The sequence below is a fragment of the Dreissena polymorpha genome, chromosome 7 (assembly GCF_020536995.1).
Source record: "Dreissena polymorpha isolate Duluth1 chromosome 7, UMN_Dpol_1.0, whole genome shotgun sequence".
Lineage (NCBI taxonomy): Eukaryota > Metazoa > Mollusca > Bivalvia > Myida > Dreissenidae > Dreissena > Dreissena polymorpha.
The window spans coordinates 78,662,727-78,688,887 of NC_068361.1; the positions used below are offsets into that span (position 1 = coordinate 78,662,727).

General features: G+C 37.0%; 1 protein-coding gene across 32 annotated transcripts in view; it reads left to right on the top strand.

The window, feature by feature from the left end:
- LOC127837030 (probable tubulin polyglutamylase ttll-15) overlaps positions 1–26,161 on the top strand; it is an 87,964-nt gene that overhangs the window by 4,233 nt on the left and 57,570 nt on the right. For all 32 annotated transcript variants that reach the window (XR_008029048.1, XR_008029054.1, XR_008029058.1 and 29 more), the window contains exons 2-9: positions 15,915–15,992; positions 18,190–18,423; positions 20,053–20,211; positions 21,283–21,402; positions 21,995–22,070; positions 24,150–24,219; positions 24,660–24,743; positions 25,803–25,887. Coding sequence is in view for 20 of the 32 variants with exons in the window: in XM_052363764.1 (XP_052219724.1) it covers positions 15,957–15,992; positions 18,190–18,423; positions 20,053–20,211; positions 21,283–21,402; positions 21,995–22,070; positions 24,150–24,219; positions 24,660–24,743; positions 25,803–25,887 (864 nt within the window). In the remaining 12 variants the exon portion in view is untranslated. The remainder of the gene's footprint in view (positions 1–15,914; positions 15,993–18,189; positions 18,424–20,052; positions 20,212–21,282; positions 21,403–21,994; positions 22,071–24,149; positions 24,220–24,659; positions 24,744–25,802; positions 25,888–26,161) is intronic.

Consider the following 26,161-nt stretch of genomic DNA (forward strand, 5'->3'; position numbering starts at 1 on the left):
TTGTGATGACGTCATCAAACGGGGGAAGTCCCTGAATGAAGACAAATGTTTTACACGAAGAATGCTGATGCTTTATTTGAAATATAGTAACATTAAACAGAGAGAAGAATTTTAAAATATTTAAAAGTCGTAAATTTGATCACTTTTTCTATTTTATCATTATGATCAATCAGGAGATGCTGGTTATTTACTTATGCTGGCGAATAAGACCGCAATCGTGTAAATCGCTGCACAATTGATGAAGTAATGGCCGTTTAAAGTGATGCACCCTGTTTTCGGTTGATTTTGAGTTGGATACCTTGTTATAAATATATTTGATAGTGAAATTATTTTTTTCAGAAAAGGTGATTTTTTGTCATAATATGATTATTTATCATTCAAAAGGATGTTTTCACTAATTAATATCATAGCCACGCGCTAACCACCTGTGGTTTAATTAAAGTATGGAAAATTCATCTTGAAAAAAAGAGCCATTCATTGTTTTGCTCGTGTGTCAAATGGTCTGTTGATGCGTCTTGTGTGTAGTGTTGGGCCCTGCGTGCTTGTCACCTTCGCTTTCAGCCTATACCGCTGGCTAGCCCTGTGCGAAAATGAAGCTGAAGTGCGTAAGTCTTCACTGCCAGTACATAGCCTCTCTACAGACAAGTCCTATGTAGTGCCTCCTAGTGGCGACACACGTCAACTGAGTACCTCGCGGCCTCAGGCTGAACTACAGGGACTCGGAGGTGGTCTGCCCCCAGACATGCGGCATGCCAGGCCCACCGGCGTATGGAAATGCCCTGATGCCCATGAACAGACCCCCAGCCGAAGGGTAAAATGGCCCCAGTGTTCCCAGGGATATAAGGTTCCCCGCCTACAGGGTTAAGTAGGAAACCACTGCCTTGTGGTTTGTCGTTGGATCGGCAAAGGCTAAGGGTGAGGTAACCCCGACAGAAAACTAGGGAGTTGAAATCGGAGACGTTAGGCCATTGGCACTCCCTTAACAAACCATGACGTCATGTACATCGCTATGTCTACACAATCAACCGGTGTTACTCGATGTGGTGCTGAGGCTCTGAGATCCCAACAGGGAGATTCAGTGCCGGGCTCTGAGCCTCGACAGAGTCCACCCACAGCTACTGGGGGTCCCTCCTTCATTCCACAACAAGCCAAGAGAAGAGGAGGAAAGAAAGCTGGCTACAATAAGCCTAGGAGGAGAAAAGACCAACATCATCCTTTCAAGGTGATGCATTGGAACGCAGAAGGAGTCTTTAACAAAAAGACAGAGCTAGAACATATCCTTCATGAACAGGACATAAATGTCTGCTGCATTCAGGAAACTCATCTGCAGCCAGCGAAATCCTTCAAGGTCAGAGGATACCAGAGTTTCCGATGTGACAGAGAAGGCAGAAAGAAAGGAGGCATCCTGACATTAGTCCGGAACAACATCAATGTAGTCCAGACTAAAACGCATATGGATGACTCTGAATTCCAGGTTCTGAGTCTCAGGAAGAACGATTTCAATCTGAAGCTTGTGAATCTCTACTCTCCAAATGACAAAGCTCTTTCCCTAGACAGTATCCCAACAGAAGAATCTAACTTAATTGTTGTTGGCGACTTCAACAGTCATTCACAAAGCTGGGGATATGACCACATGGACCGACGCGGAGAGGAAGTGGAGAACTGGCAAGATGAAAACAAGCTTAATCTTATCAACCAGCCTGAAGATCTGGCAACTTTCTACTCTAGGAGATGGCACACAACGTCGACCCCTGACTTAGCTTTCTGCACTGCAGATATCCAAGGGCATATCAAGAGAGAAGTCTGTGAACAACTAGGTGGAAGCGACCATCGTCCAGTTCACCTCATCATAAACCATTCTACCTCTTCATCCTCAAGCATCCCCAGATGGAACTACAAGAAGGCCGACTGGACCTTATACAAACGTCTGAGTGATGACCTCTGCAGAGATATCAGAGTGGATGGTAGAGATATAAACAAAGTTGTGAAAGACTTCAATGCATGCATACTAAACGCAGCACAGAAGGCGATACCACGTGGGGCCAGAAAAGACTACAAGCCATACTGGAGTAGGGAGTTGGAAGACCTCCAGACTAAGTTGACAGAAGCCAGGGTGGAAGCAGAAAGCAACCCCTCACAAGAAAGCAACCTCTCACTACAGCGAGCCAAGGCCAAATTCCTGCGGCACAAACTTGAAGCCCAGAGAAAGAGCTGGAGAAACAAAACAGCATCACTCAACCTGGAGCGAGATGGCCGTAAGCTGTGGAGGTTAACGAAACAGCTGAATGACGATGAAGTCCAAGCGAGAGGCTCAGTAACTCTGGAAGAGAATGGAGAGCTGCTGACAGGCAAACAAGCGGCAAATGTCTTTGCCAGCAACTACAAAGATGTCAGTGACATTCCTGTCAGTAGAGAGAGACAGAGAGAAGTAAGAAGAGAACAAAGGGACAGGAAAACAGATGATGTGACATCAGACCGCATGAGCCAAAGCCTGACCCTGCACGAACTACAGACAGCAGTCAGGCAGCTGAAATTAAAGAAGTCTCCAGGACCAGACAATGTGACCAATGAAATGATCACCCATCTAGGCAGTTCAGCAATGCACAAACTCCTAGACATCTTCAACCACAGCTGGACACAAGGCCAACTTCCCCAAGTCTGGAAAGAGGCCATTATGATACCTATCCACAAGAAAGGCAAGGATCCGAAGCAGGCTGGAAGCTACCGTCCAATAAGCCTCACTAGCTGTGTTGGGAAGACGATGGAGAGAATTGTAAATGCACGCCTTAAATGGTATCTGGAGACGAACGACTTACTTGCAAAACAACAAGCTGGATTCAGGCAATTCCGCTCCACCGAGGACCAGACTACCTACCTGGCACAAGAAATTGAAGATGCTTTCCAGGAACAGAAGGTTGTCCTGACAGCATGGATAGACCTTCAAAGGGCCTTCGATAAAGTCTGGACTGACGGACTCCAAGTCAAACTGATGAGGAATGGAGTTGGAGGAAACATGCTGAAGTGGATCAAGTCCTATCTATTCAATAGAAGGGCAAGAGTAAGCTTGAACCAAAGAAGCAGTAAGAAGTTCCTTCTACGGCACGGTGTCCCACAAGGAGGAGTCCTGTCCCCGACGCTCTTCTTACTCTTCATCAACGATCTTGTGTCTGAATTGCCAAGGGGAGTGAAGGCGGCACTTTATGCTGATGATCTTGTGTTATGGTGCAAAGAAGAGCATGCCACCACAGCCACATACAGAATGCAAGAAGCAATAGACAAACTTACCGCATGGGCTGAAGACTGGTGTGTAATGATCAACAAAGAGAAATCATCCACCACACTATTCACATTGTCATCAAAACAGAAAGCAGGGACGGTGAGAATGGGAGACACTCCTATGACTGAAGCAGACGAGACCACGTACCTGGGAGTCACCTTTGACAAGAGGCAAACGTGGAAGCCACACCTCATGAAAGCAGAAGGAAGGGCCCGAAGAAAACTTGCAATGATGCGAAAGCTTGCGGGAACTACATGGGGGGCAAATGAGCACATACTCAAGACAGTCTATCAAGGCACAGTGAGACCCCAACTAGAGTATAGTTCCCCCACATGGTCTTCCACAGCCAAATCCAATCGCCAGGCTCTGGATAAAATCCAGAACCAAGCTCTGCGCATCATGACAGGAGCAACCAAGTCCACACCAATTGCCTTCATGGAAAAGATAACAGGAATACAACCACTTCAAGAAAGAAGAGATGTCAAAATCCTGCTTCAGACAGAGAAGTATAAATGTCTAACGGATCACCCCATGTCAGCCAGAGTTAAAGGGTACACCAAAAATCGGATCAAGCGTAGCAGCTTTGTACACGAAGCTAAGAAGCTGGACAAGGCCTATGCAACGGATCTGACCATCCCCACCACTCCGCTTGGTCAAGAAGACATCATAGATCCATTACAAAATGACCTGTCAAATGTTGCAGTAAGATCCAGTGTTCCTCACCTACAGCCAGGTAAACAAGAGGATGAGCATATCAGAAAGAGCCTCACACTTGCCATGATCGATGACGAATACCCAAGAGAGGCATGGACTCATGTCTACACAGACGGTTCTGCCACTAGAGCAGTCATAAATGGAGGTGCTGGCATCGTCATTCTGTACCCATCCGGAAAACGAGAAACACATCATGCAGCAACCGGAACACACTGTAGCAACTACAGAGCAGAGACTTTAGCCCTCATGAAGGCAGTGTCAATGATTGAAGACTCGACCGAAGATGTCAACTCGATAGTCTTCTTTACAGATGCCATGTCTGTATTAGAAGCCCTGACCAACAACAAGGTTCCTCAGCTTGCAAATGCCTTACAAAGAATCAGCACCAACCTAAACGTGACCCTCCAGTGGATCCCAGCACACTGTGGAGTGGCCGGAAATGAAGATGCTGACCAACTGGCAAAACAAGGTGCTCAGTTAGATCAGCCACCTGTGCAAGTAAGCTACAAGGAGAAAGTTACCATCATTAAATCACTTACCCGGCCAAGACAAGAGGCAGATGCATATCATCTCCTAAGCAGGGCAGAGCAAGTGATAATGGTCAGACTCCGATCAGGGCACAACCGACTCAATGCACACATGCATAAAAAATACAGACTGGCCCCGTCACCGACCTGTCCGTGTGGCACAGAAGACCAAACAGCTGAACACATCCTCCAAAGATGTAAACGTCACGACCAGGAGCGAGCTACAAAGTGGCCCCAGGACACAACCCTCCATCAGAAACTTTATGGAGACGTGGATGACCTGAGACGGACCACATCATTTATTGAAGAAACTGGTGTGATCGTGTAGAGCGAACGCCAAGAAGAAGAAGAAGATTGTTTTGCTCTGTCACATATTTAAATGTCAAGCATTTAAATGTTTTGTCAAAGGATTATGCCCATAATGTGCAAACATTTTTTTTTATTGTCCATAATTATTATGTAGCCCTTATAATCATTTTTACTTTATCCATTTGATTTATGTTTATCCAATGCAAAACTTTTTCATACTAAATAAATGAGTTTTATATGTCACCTTTTGTGGAATTGGCGTATTGTATGTAAGACCCGTGTTCCTAGTTCAAAGCTTCCGGTCACACATATGGGGATCTAAGGTAAAGAGCACACATAGGGATCTAAGGTCAAGGTCACAAATAGGGATCTAAAGTCAAGATCATACATAGGGATCTAAGTTCAAGATCACACATAGGGATCTAAGGTAAAGGTCACACATAGGGACCTAAGGTCAAGGTCACACATAGGGATCTAAGGTCAATGTCACACATAGGGATCTAAGGTCAAGATCATACATAGGGATCTAAGGTGAAGGTCACACATAGGGATCTAAGGTCAAGGTCACACATAGGGATCTAAGGTCAAGGTAACACATAGGGATCTAAGGTCAAGGTCACACATAGAAATCTAAGGTCAAGGTCACACATAAGGATCTAAGTTCAAGGTCACATATAGGGATCTAAGTTCAAAGTCACACATAGGATTCTAAGGTCTATGTCACACATAGGGATCTTAGTTTAAGGTCACATATAGGGGTCTTATGTCAAAATCACACAGGGATCTTAGGTCAAGGTCACACATAGGGATCTAAGTTCAAGTTCACAAATAGGGATCTCGGGTAAGGGTCACACATAGAGATCTAAGGTCAAGGTCATACATAGGGATCTCAGGTCAACCATTGGAATGATACTGCTTGTAAGGAATGCAAAATCATCATTCATCCGGCATTTTAAAATATTTTATAATGACTCGCATAAAACGTTCACTATGCGGAGAAGGTGTGTTGATGTCCTAACTTAAATATCAAGTTCGCTGTCAGAGGTCAAAGGTAAAAAATAGGCATGAAGATTATGCAGATTGACCTCCTATTGACTGCTTCATGCATCTGACAATTGTACAATATCTTCATAGTTCAAACAGCAATTCAAAGTTACATAACTCACCAGTTCACTGTGTTAAGAGGACATATGAAGCAAAATGACTTTGTCCTGAGCTGTTGGATTTAAAAATAAACGTGATCATTTTCAAATTGATGTGTCGCATGCAAGAATCATGTCACACACTTAAATGTCAAGGACGCAGTGGGCACTTGCAATTTGAGATAATGCCAGATCTCCAGATACACATAAGTTGGGCATTTGAGGAAATACGCAAAATTCACATACTCTTTAAGAGAAAGTAAGTAGTGGGTATTAGTACAATTAGGAAAAGAGCTAGGTTAATGCACTTAGGGTAATATGCCCTGAGTGAAATTGTTGTATTTATTTTTTCTTAAATCGTTATAAAATTGTGTATTATCATGTGGGCCTAAGATCAGCAGAACAAACAATTACAGCAATTAAGTATTGCTGTGTATCTCATTTAACACTTGCTTTTAATATAATGAGTGTTAAGCCAAGGCTATTTGAAGCTCTGAAAATTCACTTGCCAAGTCTCCAATACCAGGGTGCAGGATCACAGGCTCACAGGGGTTTACAAATGGCCTGGAAAGAATGTAAACACACTGTTGAGAACATTATTTTTGCAAATATCTCAACTTATTGAAATACATTAGAAAAAATCTTTAGTGCAGTTTGTACCAATATCTTAAGATTTTAGAATAAATCATTGAAACCGTCTGAAATCGGTGCAAAAAATGCATGTTGCGTGCATCATAACCGTGTACATTAATGCCTTTTTACACCTTGAATATTTGGCCAAGAAAACAGGTTTATTAAATAAAGAAATTCTGATGTATTTCACATTGCCATAAGCAGCATAAAAAACTTTCTTTTATGCACTAGTCGAAATCCTTAAGAATTTATTTAAAAGTTATTTGAAGAAAAGCACCACATACCGGTGTATTAACATCCATTAACATTCAATTGTGAACTCCACAAAGTCAGTTGATCCTGCTTCCTGAAAACCCTTTGATGCTTATGATAAGCAGTTAACATCCTTACCCAAGAGACCCGTCTGTAGATCTGCCATAGTCATTAGCACTTTTCTATGGAATTCCATAGAAAATACTATGGAATTCTACGGAAATCGATGGAAATCCATGGAATTGGATGGAATTCCATCCACTTGCCAATTTTCCATCTGAAGCTGTTATGGAATTCCACGGAATCTCGACTAAAATTCCATGCATTTCCACGGAATGTATGGAAAACACCATGGAAAGTTGGACTTAGCCATTTTTTTCAACGGAAATCATTATGGAAAATAACTTATACATTTTCTTGGATGGAAATCAATGGAAAATAACTTAGAAAATTTTCGCTGGTTGTCTGAAATGTATTTGTAGTTTAATACATGTATGAATTTATTTGCATCATGTATTTTGTATTTAAAAGAAAATGCAATAAAGATAATTATAAATTTGTTCTAGAAATTGGAACAGTTCTGGAACTGTTCCATATTTGTGTTCTAAAACGTATGTTCTGGAATTGTTCCAAAACAGTTTTTTTAGAATAAATCCAGAACATTTGTGGAAAATGGCTTAGGACTGAAACTGTTCCAATAATTTCAAGAAACTTTTTAGAACATTTCAAGGACAAAATATGGTCGAGAAATTTCTAAAAATGTTTTAAAATGTAGTTCTAGAACACATCTAGAACGCTTTAAGAACCAGTAAGTTCTACAAAAGTTATAATGGGGAATAAGAACACATATAGAACACCTTACACTTACAAATAGCCAAATAGACTTCATAGTAGTGACAGCAGCAGCAGCAGTAGTAGTAGTTGTTGTAGATGTAGTAGCTGTATTAGTAGTAGTAGTTGTTGTTGTTGTAGTAGGTGTTGTTGTTGTAGTAATTGATGTAGTAGCAGTAGTGTTTTTTTATATCAGTAGAGGTTGTGGTGGTAGTAGTAGTAGTAGAAGTAGTAGCATTAACAGTTTCTGTAGCAATAGTAGTAGCAATAGAAGTAACAGTAGTAGCAGTTGTTGCAATAGTAGCAGTTGTTGCTGCTGTTGCTGCTGTTGTTGTTGCTGCTGTTGCTGTTGTTGTTGCTGCTGTTATTGTTGCTGTTGTTGTTGGTGGTGTTGTTAATGCTGTACTAATTAAAGTAGTAGTTCTGCAGATGTAGGAGTAGTTGATACTTTCAAAGCAATTTCTACAAGTTTAAATTCCTTAACCCTGTCCAAGTGGTATACACACTGTTTTTTCTCAATATCAAACTCAGCCAGTCCAGGTTGTCAAATAACAATCTATCTGATAACCCCAGCGTGTGCTTTGCATCAGATGTTGGGTATGTTTGCTGCAAATCTATTGGTTATAAGATATAACAGCCTTTTCTAATTGGCTGAATTCAAATACAGAAAGTTTACCTGTTAGATTGAAACATGAAACATGGTGGACAATGTACTGGTTTAACTTGTTAAAATAAAGTTAAAGAAATTTAACAAACAGAAGAGTTCATGAGTTTTTCCATTAAAAACACTTTCTTAAAATACTTATGTATTTATATCATTTGGAAAGTGACACGAAATATTGCTAAAGAGTGATGCATACAGTGTTTGAGCAATCTGTCTAGGAATAGAACAACAACTGAAGGTTTGTGATTTTTATTATTTCTAAATATTCCTTTAAATTTAATCTTCTTATGACATTATTGTAGACCTTTTTATGTGATATTTGAGGTTTTAGTATGGCAAATATCAGTTTAAAAGCAGCTGTCAGCCAAATTTTCACTTAGTGGAGTTTGCAGGTTGAAAAAGGAAGTAATAAGACCTATGTGGAGAAATTAATAATGTTGAATGTAGTATCGGAATTTTATCATGCAAGGTTATAGAACTGAGGCTAAGGAAGTTTTGTACTGTGCATGGTGAGCACTCAATGCTCATTAATGGTGTTAATGTTTATTATTATCCCCCGCCCTAGGCAGAGGGATATTGTTTTGGCGTTGTCTGTCCGTCCTTCCATCCTTCCGTCTGTCCGTCTTTCCATCCGTCCGTAGCCATATCCTGGAAGTGCTTTGGCAGATTTCATTGAAACCTGGTTCGAGTATATATATGGATAAGAGGATGATGCACGCCAAATGGAATTGTACACCATCTGTTAAAAACGGGGTTATGGCCCTTTGTATCTTTAAAAAATGCTTGTTTGAGTGTCAAATATAATACTTATGTGTCCAGAAGCATATTGGCGGGGGATATCAATTCAACGTATTTGCTTGTAAATAAAAAATTAAACCAATGGAATTGGTTTTTAGGTATCTGAGTGTGCATTTTCATACCAATAGAATTACACATCATTCTAATTATAGCAATAATAAATTTGTACTAATCATACCAACAAATTAAGTTATGCTTAGTGCTTTGCGATGTATTCACTTTGTTTTTAGTTCTCTTTCTAAAGACCATTTAACACCTTAATATTTAAAACAATTCATGAATTACGTTCCCTATACATTTTCATTATGTGCTTTAATTACCATTGACCAGTTGATGGAAGATACTGCAGAGTTTGGCAGGGAAATAATCCAACAGCAAAGCGGCTCTTTAAGCGCATTTACCTAGAGGACTTACAGGGCCACAAATTCATGGTAAATATTGTCATGCCCTGGGCTAGATAAGTTATTTAATGTTAACCACCTGAAAGTATTTTGTCTTTTTGGAATTCAATATATTGGTCTAAGTCAGTTACACTTTTCTGGATCCTGGGATAACTTTAAAAGTTCTATGTATTTTTTCATGAAACTTGAAACATGAACAGATGACAATAAGGACATTTTGCATGTCATTTCATGTTGTTTACAATGCAAGAATTCTGGTTGCTATGGCAAAAAATATATTTAACAAACTTAAAATAGTGAAGTTTAACAAGTAGGGGACCATATTGCTTTGAAATCTCTTGTTATAGTTTGAATGTAAATAACTCTTTGCTTTAGACATTTTTATGATTTTTTATTCTGTAGAGCACATGTGAGCAGTATACAATTGTACCTCATACCAAAAAGGACCCGGAGGCAGTGACTGGTGTTCAATATTCTCAGAAGAAAAGGAAAATGGCAGTGGAAGACTTGGACAAACATTTTTAAAAACTAGCCTCTGTGTTAAGCCTTGCAGTCTGTGGCTGTTGACATGTTTTATTTTGGTAAATTCTTGTATAAAAAAGACCAGTTATTTATTTTGTGAATTGTATTTTGTGTTTGTTTTTTGTCTTAATTTATTTGTTTTTTTTTAATTTAGGAATTTGAAACTTGGATAATTGAATAAAGTCCATGTTCAACAGTACTGAGCATAGTATAATAAATAACAAATTTACAACAGTTGTTTATTTGTTATGTATTATTATTAACTATGCTCAGTACTTGAAAACTGGCTGTCTGCATGGGAATTTGTTTTCTAGAAAGTTGGTTTCAGACTTAAATATTTGAAGCTAACCTTCGGAACTTTTCTAGAATTGCACTGGAACACATCAACTAGAACTGAACTTCTGTTATCATACTGAAAGTGTTCTAGAATTAATAAGGAACAGTTGTTGAAAGTTAAAATTTATGTGAAAAAACTTTAGAACAATTGTGCGTGGTGATGTGTGTGTGCATGTAATTGTGTGTGTTTATGAACATACACTTCAAAACCGTTATTTCGAAGTCGTCGGGACCGTTAAAAAAACTTCGGATTAACTATAATTCGAAATAAACATTTGACAGAAGACTTCTTTGATTCTGTGAAAATAAAACGTTGTGGAAGTCGCATGGTTCGGTTACACGCTTTCTTAAAAGCGTAAACAAGTCATATAGCAATAGATTTCCACTTGTAACAAACGGAGGAATAAAAAGATCCTTTTTCTTGTTTTTATTTTTGTCTAATTACAGAACATATAAAATATAACGAATAGCACAAATTATCAGACATACAAACATATGAATACATTTTCGGAAATGAATTAACTTTTTTTTAACTAATACGCAATGTCTCTCTGAACACCAGCTTTCGCACAGACGACAAAGGTGTAATTATTGGCTTTTGACGTGCCACGACAAGGTGTGAAAATACGCTCAGTATTTTGCAGTTTTGACTTCGGATTAAAGATTGATAATAAGGTGGGAATTATAGTGTTGGGACCGACTGAATCACTTCGAAATAACGATTTCTTCGGTTTAACGAAGTTCGGATTAACAATGAAATTTTATATTAAACAAAGAAGAACCAAAATCGGGACCCGAAAAATACTTCGAAATAACGGTGACTTCGGATTATCGGTGTTCGAAATAACGGTGTTGAAGTGTATGTGAGAAAGGAAGTATACTTGTAATAAGAGAAATGTAAAATTCTACTTTTATGTTTTATATTGTGCCTTTTATAAGTTTTTCTTTTCTCACCTGTATATGCCGTCATGTTTATGGATGTGTTTTTGAATGTGTGCATGCATGCCTGTGGTTAAGAGAGTTGGTACTTTATGAAAATGTAAAACCACTCATTTTTGAATATGTACTGTGACTGCATGTGTGTGGTAAATGATTGATGCCAGATCTTGTTCTTGTTTAACTTCTATGATGAAACCTTTAGTTACATTCACATTTGTTTTTCAAAATCGATAAAATGCCTTTGATCTATAATCTGTTTTTTTTCTATTTTATTCCAGCTTTTTATTAAATTCCATAGCTTTTCACGGAATTCCACGGCATTCTATGGAATTCCACGGCATTCTATGGAATTCCACGGCATTCTGTGGAATTCCACGGACTGCGTTCTATGGAATTCCACGGCGTTCTATGGAATTCCACGGCATTCTATGGAATTCCATGGCATTCTATGGAATTCCACGGCATTAGATGGAATGCCACGGACTTCTATGGAATTCCACGGCATTTTATGGAATTCCATCCCATATCAAGTCCCTCTTCTGTTTTTTTTTCACTTTTCCATTGATTGCATGGAATCGGATGGAAAGTTAGTGCCAATACTCCACGGAATTCCATCTAACAATTTCCATAGAATTCCATATGATTCCACGGCAGATCTACAGACGGGGAGGTCATTACTTTATGTGGAATACAGTACCTGTATTCATAAAACGATTCTTAGACTTAGTCTTAAAATCAAGAATATTCTGAAAACCATTATGTTTTATAACTACTTAAAATGAAGTCTAGTATGGCATTTAGTACCTATTATTGCAACATTTTTTATTTACAACAGTTTTTAACTGTGGGGAAATTGTCTATGTATGGCTTTTTATATATGGCTTTAGTAAAACCTTGTTAACACTCTAGAGGGCATATTTGTTTCCTTATATAAATATGGCTATAGTAACACCTTGTTAACACTCTAGAGGCCACATTTATTGTCCGATCATCATGAAACTTGGTCAGAAGATTTGTCCCAATGATATCTTGGAAGAATTCTAGTCGGTTGAAAAACACGACCGCCAGGAGCGGGGCATTTTTCTGTATATGGCTGTAGTAAAAACTTGTTAACACTCTTAAAGTCACATTTATTTTCCAATCTTTATGAAACTTGGTCAGAATATTTGTTTTCATTATATCTTGGGTGAGATTGAAAATGGTTCCGGTCTGTTGAAAAACATGGCCACCAGAGGGGCAGGGAATTTATCCTTTTGTGGCTATGGTTAAACCTTGTTAGCACTCTATAAGTTACATTTATAGTTTACTCTTCATGAAAATTGGTCAGAACATTTGTTCTAATGATATGTCCGTTTATTTGTATCTCAGGTGAACAACTTTGGGCCTTTGAGGCCCTCTTGTTTTTGTTGGACACAAGGACTGACATAATAATGACATTCAATTATCAATACTTACTTTAGTTTGATATGTATTTTTGTCACATCACAATGATACTTACTTAGTGTGACAAAACCAAAATCAAAGGTTAACATTCTTGTGTAATTGGCTGATATTGGTCATTCGATCATAGCACTCCAATACCTGTCAAGTGACATGGTGTCCTGTGTCAATCAAATTCTTATTGATACATGCAGCCAAGTTACACTATGTCCAACGGGTTGCTCTAGATGGAGAACTATCATCCGAGGTACCAGTGACATCCGGGGTACCACAAGGGTCTGTGCTTGGTCCGTTACTTTTTCTTCTCTATATAAACGACTTACCTAAGTCTATTACCTCTCAAGTTCGCTTATTTGCAGATGACACTGCTGTATACCTAACAATCAACAAATGTGCATGACTGCCACACTCTACAAGAAGATCTAGATAAACTAATGAAATGGGAACATCTTTGGGACATGGAGTTCAACCCAAGTAAATGTCAAGTTTTAAACATAACCAGAAATAAATCAAAATTCTCTTTTAATTACAGGCTCCATGGACAAATATTAGAAACTGTTGACAATGCAAAATACTTAGGTGTGTTCATTTAAAAAAACCATTCCTGGAGCATCCATATAAATAGAATTACAAATAATGCTAATAAATTCTCCGCATGAACATACAGACGAGAAATTCCAATATTCGCCAGCTCGCATACAAGACCATGGTTAGACCACAGGTTGAATATGCTTCTTCCGTATGGAGCCCTCACACATTACAAAATATACAAAAAATCAAAAATGTACAGCGCCGAGCAGTCTGCTGGGTCAAACATAACTATTCCCCATATGACAGTGTCACCTCCATGCAACAGGAACTTGGTTGTCAGACCGTACAAGAAAGACAAAATAACACTACATTAATAATGTTTTTCAAAATTGTTCAAGGTTTAGTGGCTGTGCCCCTACCAGCATATATCGAGCGACCCACCAGATTCACTCGCCACATGCATCTCCTCTCCTACAGACAGATCCATACTACTGCAAATTATTATAAGTTTTAGTTTTTTCCAAGAGCTATTATGATGTGTAACAACCTTCCCGCCACTACAGTTTTACATCCTGATCTTGAAGGGTTTAAGCAGTCCCTGCCTTCCCCCTCTGTCCTTTGAACTCAGGGAGACATGTTTTTATCAGTTTTTAACCTTAAACCACTTCACCTTTAATAAATCGAACAGACTTTTAACATTCTCCCTTTTTCACTTTTAACACTTTTACCTGCACTGACTGCGCACCTGTTGATAATACCCGAAAGGGGAGTTAGACAGTATATATAGATAGATAGATAGATAGATAGATAGATAGATAGATAGATAGATAGATAGATAGATAGATAGATAGATAGATAGATAGATAGATAGATAGATAGATAGATAGATAGATAGATAGATAGATAGATAGATAGATAGATAGATAGATAGATAGATAGATAGATAGATAGATAGATAGATAGATAGATAGATAGATAGATAGATAGATAGATAGATAGATAGATAGATAGATAGATAGATAGATAGATAGATAGATAGATAGATAGATAGATAGATAGATAGATAGATAGATAGATAGATAGATAGATAGAGATAGATAGATAGATAGATAGATAGATAGATAGATAGATAGATAGATAGATAGCTAGATAGATAGATAGATAGATAGATAGATAGATAGATAGATAGATAGATAGATAGATAGATAGATAGATAGATAGATAGATAGATAGATAGATAGATAGATAGATAGTAATAGATAGATAGATAGCTAGATAGATAGATAGATAGATAGATAGATAGATAGATAGATAGACTAGATAGATAGATAGATAGATAGATAGATAGATAGATAGATAGCTAGATAGATAGATAGATTAGATAGATAGATAGATAGATAGATAGATAGATAGATAGATAGATAGATAGATAGATAGATAGATAGATAGATAGATAGATAGATAGATAGATAGATAGATAGATAGATGTGGAGGTGTTTACTATAGCTGTTCAAGATCATGGCTAATATTATCTGACCAATCAGCGCCGTTGGTAAGCTCTACATGAATTGATTGGATTATGAGAGAATGTCAATTCCATTTGTTTGTGTGTTTTTTAATTTAAAAAGGTCCTTTGGGGCATATGCATAATTTATTTTTCACTCTAGCATGTGCAGTCTGCGCAGAGTAATTAGGGACAACCATTAATATTTTCCGCTTTTATGGTAGTTTTTGTTTAAAGGATGTCTCTTCTTATCAAAAATCCAGTTAAGGCAGAAAATGTCAACCCTGATAAGCCTGTGTGAACTGCACATGCTAACCTGGGACAACACTTGATTTACATGCATAAAGCCCCATTTTTCCAGGGGGCTGATGATTTTTCATTCACATTAAGTTTTAAGTGAAATAAACATCATTGGTTCCATAGAAACAGATGCCGCTAAAAATACTTTGAATTATCCATTGTTATTGCACTGGGCTTTTAAGTACAAGTTTAATTAAAATAAATGCTGGCACATTGATCATTGTGAAAACAAAAACCACATGCTTATAGTAATCACTATGTATATTTTATGATTCCTGTACGGAACTATAAAAGGAAACCTGACTGAAATCTCACAAGTGCATACACACTGAGGACATTGACAGGTAATATCCAGTATATTGTGGAATAGTTGGTATTTATTTACTCGTATTTGTATCTTTAATCATTTGTTGTAGATATTTTCAGATCATCCTCAACTGTTATCACTATTTCTGTATGAAGCTTTCTGCAGTGTTTTTCCTCATTTTAATAATGGAAAATTAATGTAGTTACCTTAAAATGCTTTTTGAGATATATCAAAGTTCATGACAGGTTTTGACAAGCTGTTTTACAAATTTGTGCTTTCCACATTATCTTCAGTTGTCATGTGCTATGCCATACTGTCACAGGGAAGATGTCAATTGTCTGCAGCCAATAATGTTGATAATTGATTTATTGATTAACATAACATTACTTTGCATGTAATGTTTATTCAGGTATTTGACCAAGAAAACTGATTTTCGTAGGGCAAACTAAATGTTTGTGTGAATGTGAACTGTTTGTTTTTATTTAAGTCATTATCAAGGTGAGTTTTGGCCTGAAGACAAGCTTGGAAAATGGATTTCAAACGGATACACAGTGGATCGCTTTCGGTAAGTGTGTAACGTTGAAATGTTTGCATTTAACAGTGTTTTTCATCAATTGCGAAAAAGGCCTGTGCCCTTTGAATTGGGAAAAATCATTTTGAGTAAAGTTTTGAAATCGGTGTTGTTTTATTTTACCTAAAATATACTTTAAAATTGTGAACAAAAGCAATATTTTTTCACCATTTTGGGAATTGGGCCGGGTCCCTTTTGATTGGGAAAAATAGCAGCGTTTTTACTAAAATTAGGAGATTAATGTTGTTATTTTTTCCTAAAAAACGCATCAAATTTGAGAATAATGTTTTAAATGTTATATTTACAAAGGTTCAACTTCGAGAACTGGATGGGAGATAAACTTAATATTGAGATTTAATTAGTTTTTTTTTTAAACCTTCAATTAGGAATTTTAAGGTCCCATTTGGGAAAAAGATATACTTTTTTTCCATTGGGAATGGGGCAGAATACCAGCCCTGGATGTGAAAGAAAAAAACAACAGTGAAAAGTTTTTGTCAATATTATATTTACTTAAGTTAAATTTATTGAGCATGACAGGAAATGAACTAAATTTGGAAATGTTTTTATTTGATTTTTGAACTATTTTCTTGAAACCTTAAATTGGGAATTTTAGGCAGGTATTTTGAAACATATTAACTTGTTGAGATTGGCCATGGGCCAAATTTAACACAAAACGCTGAGTGTGTAACATTGAAATGAATGCATTTAACTGTTGCCGTTTGAAAGCCATTACTGTGCATCAAACTAATGCACTGTCACTGTCAAGGAACAATACATTCTAAATATTTGTGTCTTTTATATAATTAATAATTCCCATAAGCGCAAGATGTGATAAATCTCAATTACTGGTAGTACACATGTTCTGGAATGCAATAAATCGGTTGCTATTTATTACTATATTCAAGAACTGATCATCGTGCGGTAAATTGATATGTGATCATAATGGTCTACTGTATGAGCACTTGTCATTTTGTATAAAACATGATAATTTGTGTCAAAACATAAAGCCTTAGGGAGAATAATTATGTAGGTACAAGGAATAATTGCAACAATGGGCTTTTGATTGGGCAGGTGTCAAAAACAATAAATGTCTCTCACTTCATATGAACATTTTAAATTTATGGTTTAAGTTTATATTATCTTCAAACTCGTTTTTTGATCTTAAATTAAAAAGTAATTAGATGAACTAATTTTGAATATACATCAAAACCACATTTTTTATATATAACAAACAATACCCTTTTCTTAATTTTTTTTATCAAGGTTTTATTAATGGTTTTCATGTACAAAGTTTTTTATACAAATAAAATTAAAAAAATATTTTTCAGTACTTAGTTTCTGTTTTTCTATTGGAGAAAGTGTTTCAATTTTTGATATATATTTTTGTAACAGTATAAGTCGGGGTTTTTATTGTACAAACAACAAACAAACTAAATTTAATATAGGATTCAGTAAAAAAAACACCACAATATTATTTTTACTGCCCTTTACCAGTATGTCATATTTTACATTGCCAGCCTCCATCATGTGTTTTTTATCCTAGATTTTGATGAAAATCTCACATTGCAGATGTAATTAAATCATTTTTGATCTTCTTTACCTAGCAAATGGGTTTTATTGTAATAATGACAAAGATAAAATTTTAAGACTGGTATTTAACTGACAATTATTTTCTGAAGATACATGTACACACTGGTCTTTTGATTTCTTTGTTGGATCTTATTTAGGATTCACACTTTTAGCTTCAATATTTCAACTCAAAGGTAATGTAAGTCAAAATAATTGTAATTAAAATACAGTCTAACAATTAAATAAATCCATGTATTAATAAGACATGTCCTCAGAGCATAAATGTAAAGGTATCTCTCGTTTGCATGTTGAAGTTATTTCTTATTCCTCAGTACTCCGACAATATAACTTTAATCCTTGCCTGATCAGAAGCCAAGTGAAAATGGCTATGTGTGTATATGCAACAGCCAACAAGCAAGCTGCATAAAACCATAACATCCTGCAAGTAAACCAGTCTGGTGAGGTTTTATGCTGTTTGCTGCTTATCAGTATCTTAGGGTTGGTAATGAAGCCTCTTTAACTTGAATACTGTAAGACAACTCTTAAATTTAATTTAATTTTTTATGGGACTAGATGCGTGTCAAACTTTGTATCTCAGTGGTAGATACTTAAAATGTTGCAGGGAGAATCACTCCATCCAAGAAAGAAGTCTTGTCGAGTGACTCGACTGAACCTGCTGATTTGCATGGTCCTGTGCGCGGGGTTTGCGCTGCTGGGGTTAAATGTGTACCAGCTTCACCAGATGCGTGAAGAGCACCTTCTGCATGCTCGGGAAGACCATCCTATCACGATTGTCGAAGGCCAAGTGGACAAACCTATGGGAAATCCACCGGTTGTCTGGATTCAAGGAAAACGAGTAAGTTAATTTTTGAGTATCAACAATGTTAAAGTGTACTTCTATAAAGATCAGGATGGATAATGGAATAAATTGTGTTGACAGCTTGATAATCTTCTATTGATTTTCAGTATTTCCCTTTATGAAGTTAGAATTTCTTTAACATTCATTGTACACATTACCACATCTTATGCTAAACACGTTGGCATACTCCAAAAATAAAGTTTACGCCAATACTACATGTATAGATGAGTCACGATCTGATAAAACCAGACTTTACTCATATGTGTAAAGTATTGTCCCTTATTAGCCTGTGCTGACCGCACTGGCTAATCAGGCTCAAAAATCCCGCTTTGAGTGGAATTTATTTAGAAGAGACTTCCTTTAAAAAAGAAATCCATTAATGCAGAAAGTGTTGTCATATATGAGCTTGTGAACACTTCATTTAACCCCCTTTTGCCAGATTGAGACTCGTGCATACAACTTTCCACATCTTATGCCATTCATGAATGTACTCCAAAAATAATGTTTATGACATTGAATTACTATATGTAAAAGATGAACTTTGTCAAAGATATTTTAAGCCTAAAAGTGTCAGTTTTGGCAGTTCATAATTTATAACAATATATTCAAAAATCACTCACTGTCTGACAATGAACATAAACATTATCAGTCATTTTAGGTGCTGATTGTCAGAAAGACTGATAGGTTCTATTTAACTTATAACATTTATTACAACTTTGATATTTAATTAAAATTAATAAACACTATTAATGAAGATGAGAGGTAATAAATAATGTTAAACTTTTGTTATTATTTTTGCATTTTTGGGGGAAAAATGCTCAAATTGGTCAAAAGTCTGTTTAAAACATGCATGTATGATTTCTGAGCCTATTTCTACTAAAATAAAGTTTTATGCATTTATGTATCTCCAAATGATTATTTGGTTTATATTGCTGTTCAATGTTCATTGGGCAGATCTTGTTGCTGTCCTGCAGCCTTTTACATTAACATATCAAGTTGTTTTCAATATTTTGTTCATTGAAGCAGAAACATGAACACGGTTTATCACCAAAAGACGCTCTACACCTACTGGTATATGATATCTGTAGTATGAGATGGTAAAATTTATGCTGGTTAGTGTTCATTGTATATAGCTTTATCAAAGGTGTTCAAAGATTTTTATTCTATGCAGAGTTCAAATTGCTGTGGCAAATATATTGTCCACAATCGCAAGGGCTAGTTTTAATTTAGTTTGCATTCATGAACAACTGTCTATTTGAAAATCTACAGAAATTTTCATAGTATTGCACCGAGATCAACTTTTGCCCCACCCCTATAACTTTTTCTGTAAAGTATAAATGAGTCGAGTTCTAGAAAGAATTTGCTTAATGCATGTGCATGAAGGGTAATCCCAGATAAGCCTGTGCAGTCAGGGACGACACTTTCCACATACACTGGAGTTAATTATTAAAAGACCTTTAAACAAAAAACAAACAATAAAAGCAGAAAGCTATGTCCCAGACTAACCTGTGTTGACTACACAGGTAAAATTTGGGAGGATACTTTAGCACATGCTTTAAGCCCAGTTTTCCCAGAACAAGACTCGTAATATACCGATAGACTGTATGATATTTGTACTGCATTTAGATTGAGACCGGGTACCTGAACCATGTGAAGATTGTGTTTGAGAGGCTCGGGTTCTTTGTGACTCACCATGGCGACGTGGAGTGGGACGTGTTATGGGCCCATGACTACCCCTTCGTGACCTTGAAGCACGCCTTGGTTGACCTGCAGCCACATCAGCGGGTGAGAACGGCAGGGCTTGTATTCACAAGTTTGAGTTTCTAACATAAAGGGAAATCTTCACCCCTTACAACTCAGATATGAATTTTGATGCGTTTGTGATCTGATTTAAAAGTTTTTAAAGGCTTCATTTCCAACCCTTTAGGTACTTATGAGCAGCAAACGGCATAAAACCTGAACAGCCTGTGAGTAACTCGCACACTTTTCTGGTTTAATGCTGGTTGCATATAGCCATTTTCACTTGTCTTCTGAGCAGAAAAGGTTTACCTTAAGATTTATTTTGTGTTGGATATACATGAAGGGGTGAGGGTGCATGTCTGTTCCTTATCTTTTTTCTATAATTCCTATACAGTACCAAGAGTGGCATTATCAGTATAGCTTTTTAACTGATTAGATTAACTATTTAATTGATGCCAATTGATTTATTTTGCTTTTGTTAAGTAAATGTTGAATTGTGTGGGGTTTGGATTATTTCATGGGAATTATTCATTCTCATGTACATTAAAACATTTTCCTTGGACAGCATCACTTGAAAGATTATTCTTTTACTCACTCTTTATCTCGCCATCTTACATGGGTTTGCAGTTTATCTATAAAAACTATGGTTGTGGTAGGAGCCTCTGTACTAGATGCTATACACTGGGCACTAAAAGACCCAGGGTCACCGCTGGAACGGGGTGTCTCCTGTATCTTGCACTATCCCCCGTAACCAACTAACAGTCTTTCTGGGGGCGATGGCCATATGGGAGACAATCCCGATGCACTCGATAAAAAACAATAACAACAAACAACAACAACAGTAGCCTCTCAACATGACTTCATATTGCTTTAAAGCATTTAAAAATTGGACTTAATGCATGTGTGTAAAGTGTGATCCCAGATTAGGTTATGCAGTCTGCACAGGCCAATCAGGGACGACACTTTCCGCTTTTTTTTTATACAAACAAAGTCTTTTCTTTGCAAAAATAGAGTTTATGCTGAAAGTGTGGTCCCTGATTAGCCTGTGCAGACTACACAGGCTTATCTTGGACAGCACTTTACACACATGCACATGCTTCAAATTACATTTTTAAGGTGAATCATTTTCCGGGGTCAGGCTACATCACCAATAAAGGCATCCTGGCCACAATGCAGCTGGATGCATTCCCAAAATGCTTCAGAATTCCCAAGGACAGGGATAAATTGGAGGAGTATGTAAGTCATTTGAACACAAAGCATAGTTTTTTTTTCAAATGGCCTTGATCCTGTCTCTTGTCTTCTCATCACAACCAACATGTTTCCTAATACTGTAAAATCATTTTAATTGTCGGCATAAAATTTCGTCTTTTCTTTTTAATTACTGTGGATTTCTCTAACTAAAAAAAATTAGGAATTTGCATCATCATTTTCAATGTGTTTGTGTTTCGTGTATCAGTCAACCCACAAAATCAAGGAAAATGAATGTCTCAAAAAAAAAATATGATTTAACAGTTTACATGTTTAATCAGTCTTCCTTTCTTTAAGGCTTGCCATACGCTTGTCAGTTCTGTTATTGGCCATTGCCATGAAAATAAAGTACACCATATAATAATCTGTACCTGTGTTTTCCATGGACTAAGCGCTACTAATTGATTTTCATTTTGGGAAAACTGGGCCTATTACATGTGCTTAAAGTGTTGTCCCAGATTAGCCCGCGCTTTCTGCTTTGTTTAAACAACAAATTCCATTAACAGCATTTCGCATTGTTTTCCCAGAATGAAGGTCCATTGTCACCCATTTAATACATGAAATGCGCTATTGTTTGCAGGCAAAGCTCAACCCTGGAACCATGTGGGTGCAGAAGAACAACAACCATAGAGGTATAAGGATCAAACAGATAGAAGGTAATTCTGGGAGCTTTATTGAAAACAAAGCAAAATGATTTGCTGGCATTAATGGAAACCAATAATATTTGCACCGTCTCTAATTGTTGCCAATAAAAGAAAGATTGTTGGCAGTATGGCAATTATTTTAATTGAATAAGACAAAAATTGAGGGATATAGAATTGGTGTTGTCCATCGGTCCATCTGTTGATCTGTTAGTCATTCCGTTCTTCCGTGTATCTATCACAACATTTTATTATACCCCCACAAACGAAGTTTAGGGGGGTATATAGGAGTGAACTTGTCGGTCAGTCAGTCGGTCGGTCGGTCTGTCTGTCGGTCCGTATTAAGTGTCCGCTCTCTAATTCAAGTAGTTTTCATCCGATCTTCACCAAACTTGGTCAGAAGTTGTATCTACATGATGTCTAGACCAAGTTCGATCATGGGCCTTGTCGGGTCAAAAACTAGGTCACAGGGTCACTTAGTGCGTTTTAAACATTCAGCATGTTGTCCGCTCTCTAATTCAAGTAGTTTTCATCCGATCTTCACCAAACTTGGTCAGAAGTTGTATCTAGATGATCTTAAGGCCAAGTTAGAACATAGGCCTTGCTGGGTCAAAAACTAGGTCACGGGGTCACTTAGTACGTTTTACACATTGAGCATGGTGTCCGCTCTCTATTTCAAGCAGTTTAAATCTGATCTTCACCACACTTGGTCAGAAGTTGTAACTAGATGATGTGTAGGTCAAGTTCGAACATGGACCATGCCGGGTCAAAAACTATGTCACAGGGTCACTTGGTGTGTTTTAAACCTCACCATGTTGTCCGCTTTCTAATTCAAGTAGTTTTTATCCAATCTTCACCAAATTGGTCAGAAGTTGTATCTTGATAATGTCTAGGGCAAGTTTGAATATGGGTCATACCAGGTCAAAAACAAGGTCACGGGGTCACTTGGGGCGTTTTAAACACCACAGTGTTGTCCGCTCTCTAATTCAAGTAGTTTTCATCCAATCTTCACCAAACTTGGTCAGAAGTTGTATCTAGATGATGTCTAGGTCAAGTTTGAATATGGGTCATGCTGGGTCAAAAACTTGGTCACGGGGTATCTTAGTGCATTTTAAACCTCACCATGTTGTCCGCTCTCTAATTCAAGTAGTTTTCATCCAATCCTCACCAAACTTGGTCACAAGTTTTATCTAAATGATCTCTAGGACAAGTTTGAACATGGGCCATTCCGGGCCTAAAACTAGGTCACAGGGTCACTTAGTGCGTTTTTTAACATTCAACATGGTGTCCGCTCTCTATTTCAAGTAGTTTACATCCGATCTTCACCAAACTTGGTCAGAAGTTTTATGGAGATGATCTTAAGGCCAAGTTAGAACATGGGCCTTTCTGGGTCAAAAACTAGGTCAAGGGGTCACTTAGTGCGTATTAAAAATTGAGCACGGTGTCCGCTGTTTTTTGTGACGACGACATGCAAAATATTATATGTCAATTCCACATGTGGGGGTATTCGTCACGTCTGTAACAAAGCTCTAGTTTTAGCGGGGGATATCTGGGGATTGATAATTTGCTTGTTTAAATTGGCTTAAGCACAGCAAAGACTTGTTAATGGTCTGTCAGTCCCCCTTATCTGCTAATCATAACAATTTACTAGATAATAGTCATGTGATAAACAGGGCCCACACCCTGCAAGTAACCCCCTGTCCCCACCACAATTTATCAGGACATATATTACAAACAAATGGGAAAATGACCGTAGCAAATTACCGAATTTTTGTTTGTGTGTGCAAATCAGTAATCCACTAAATTAAATTTCCCAAGAAGTAGCCTTTTTTTTGGAAAAAACATGATGAAAATACACGGTTTTACAGTTTCCCACATGGTTTGTTCAGATAGAAATTTATACTGAAATAAGCCTTTGAACATTGCAAAATATGGCTGCTAATGATTGGAACATAGTTTAGCTCTTGACCTAGTTCTGGAAATGCATGGGTTTTATTGATGAAATCATGCTGGGAGTTGATTTTCCTTCCATGTAAACTGTTTTTAAAGCTTTTAGTGTTGTTTTAATTGATACTTTGATGTGAAATTTTTCAGAACTGGACTTAAACTCTGAAGGTTCGTTTATTCAAGAATTCATCTCCAAGCCATTGTTAATTGACAAAAGGTAGGAATTTCTCATGACTTCAATGTGTGTTCTCCATTTGATGGTGCTTTTATAACTTGTCCCACTGAAGATCATTCATATATAGAACAATATTTATAGAGAAATATTTTGATTTGACTGTAGAATATATATAAATATTTGGTATATTAGGCTGTTTTGGTTGCGAAATAAAATTTTATATGAATTGCTGATTAAAAAAAGAAGTTTGAAGGTTACTGGTATGTCTGCCAAATGCCAAATATGCAGATTTAAACAAAAGTCAGGTATTGCATTGTGCTTTTCAAAACATTTACAATAAAAATAATCTAAACCACAAAAAGGTCTTGTTTTAGAATATTATTTCTGACAGCTTTACCACTTTCCCATTTAAGTTTTAATTAACATTAATTATAAATGCTAATTGTTTAGCATTAAAAAAGTGTTTTTATTGCCTATTGCAGGAAATTTGATATTGGTGTGTACGTGGTTATGACAAGCCTTAGTCCACTGCGAGTGTACATGTTGGAGGATGAATCATTATTCAGGTAATAGTGAATAGTTGAATATATAAATGCACTATTAATAATCCTTTGTTAAAAATGCTACATGTATATATATGTCTTTTATGCCCATGGCATCTACTGATGTCAAGAGGCATATACACATATAGTTAATACCGGTAACATAGATTTACAATAAAAAAGGATGTGTTTCATGTACAATCAATACCTCTTGCCACTTACCTTTGATACTTACACAGATGTTATCTATTATTGATCTTAACAACCCTCCATCACATGACCTCATTTTGACCTTGACATTGCCCTGCCTTCTTTTAAACTTGTCTTATTCATGAAGTCCAAATTTTTTGTTAACCCAAAAAGAAATGTTTTTCTCACATCAAAAGCTTGCTTCAAAGCATTGATACTTGCATGTATGATGTCTTTGAACACTATCAACACACCTGCATTGCCTGACCTCGTTTTTATGCCCCCGGTAGGGTGGCATATAGCAGTTGAACTGTCAGTCCTCTGTCTGTTTGTCTGTCTGTCAGTCTGTCAGTCTGTGCGTCCGTCCAAAAACTTTAACACTGGCCATAAGTTTTGCAATATTGAAGATAGCAACTTGATATTTGGCATGCATGTGTATCTCACGGAGCTGCACATTTTATGTGGTGAAAGGTCAAGGTCATCCTTCAAGGTCAAAGGTCAAAAAACAAAATCCAAGGGAAGTAACAAGCTTTAAAGGAAGATGATTTTTATTTTATATCATTTGGCAGGTTCAGATCATTTACACAAGGGAAGTAATATTTTTTAAAGGGATATAATAAACAAAACAAAAAATTAATTCAAAGCGGTGCAGAAGAAGGCATCATTACAGTGTTTCTGACAAACAAACATAACCTTGACATTTACCTACTTTTGGACGTATTCAAATGGTGAAAATTCTTGGCTGATCCAAATAGACTGTTGACTTAACATCATGATACTAAAATGCTTTGATAATCATTTCAACTATCAGCACACTTACCTGACTTATCATCGCAATTATTGAACGCAGCATCTTGTTTAATACCTGCATATTGCAATTTGTTTGTTTTGCAGGTTTTGCCCTGAGAATTACTACCCATTTGACAAGGACAATGTCAACAAGTATGTTGTACATGACGCCTACACACCCATGTGGAAGGTAATACACTCCTGCTTGTGGTATATATGCAGTATCACTCTTGAAAAATGGGGAATATTCCATATGCGTAAAGTGTCATTCCAGATTACTGTGTGCAGTCTGCGCAGACTAATCAAGGACTACACTTTCTGCTTATATGCTGTATTACATTTTAAGGAAGGCTCCTCTTAGTCAAAAATCAGTCTAGGCGGAAAGTATGAGTAGCCCGTGCGGACGGCACTTTAAGCACATGCATTTAGCCCCATCTTGCCAGACTCGTATTCAGTTTCTGAAA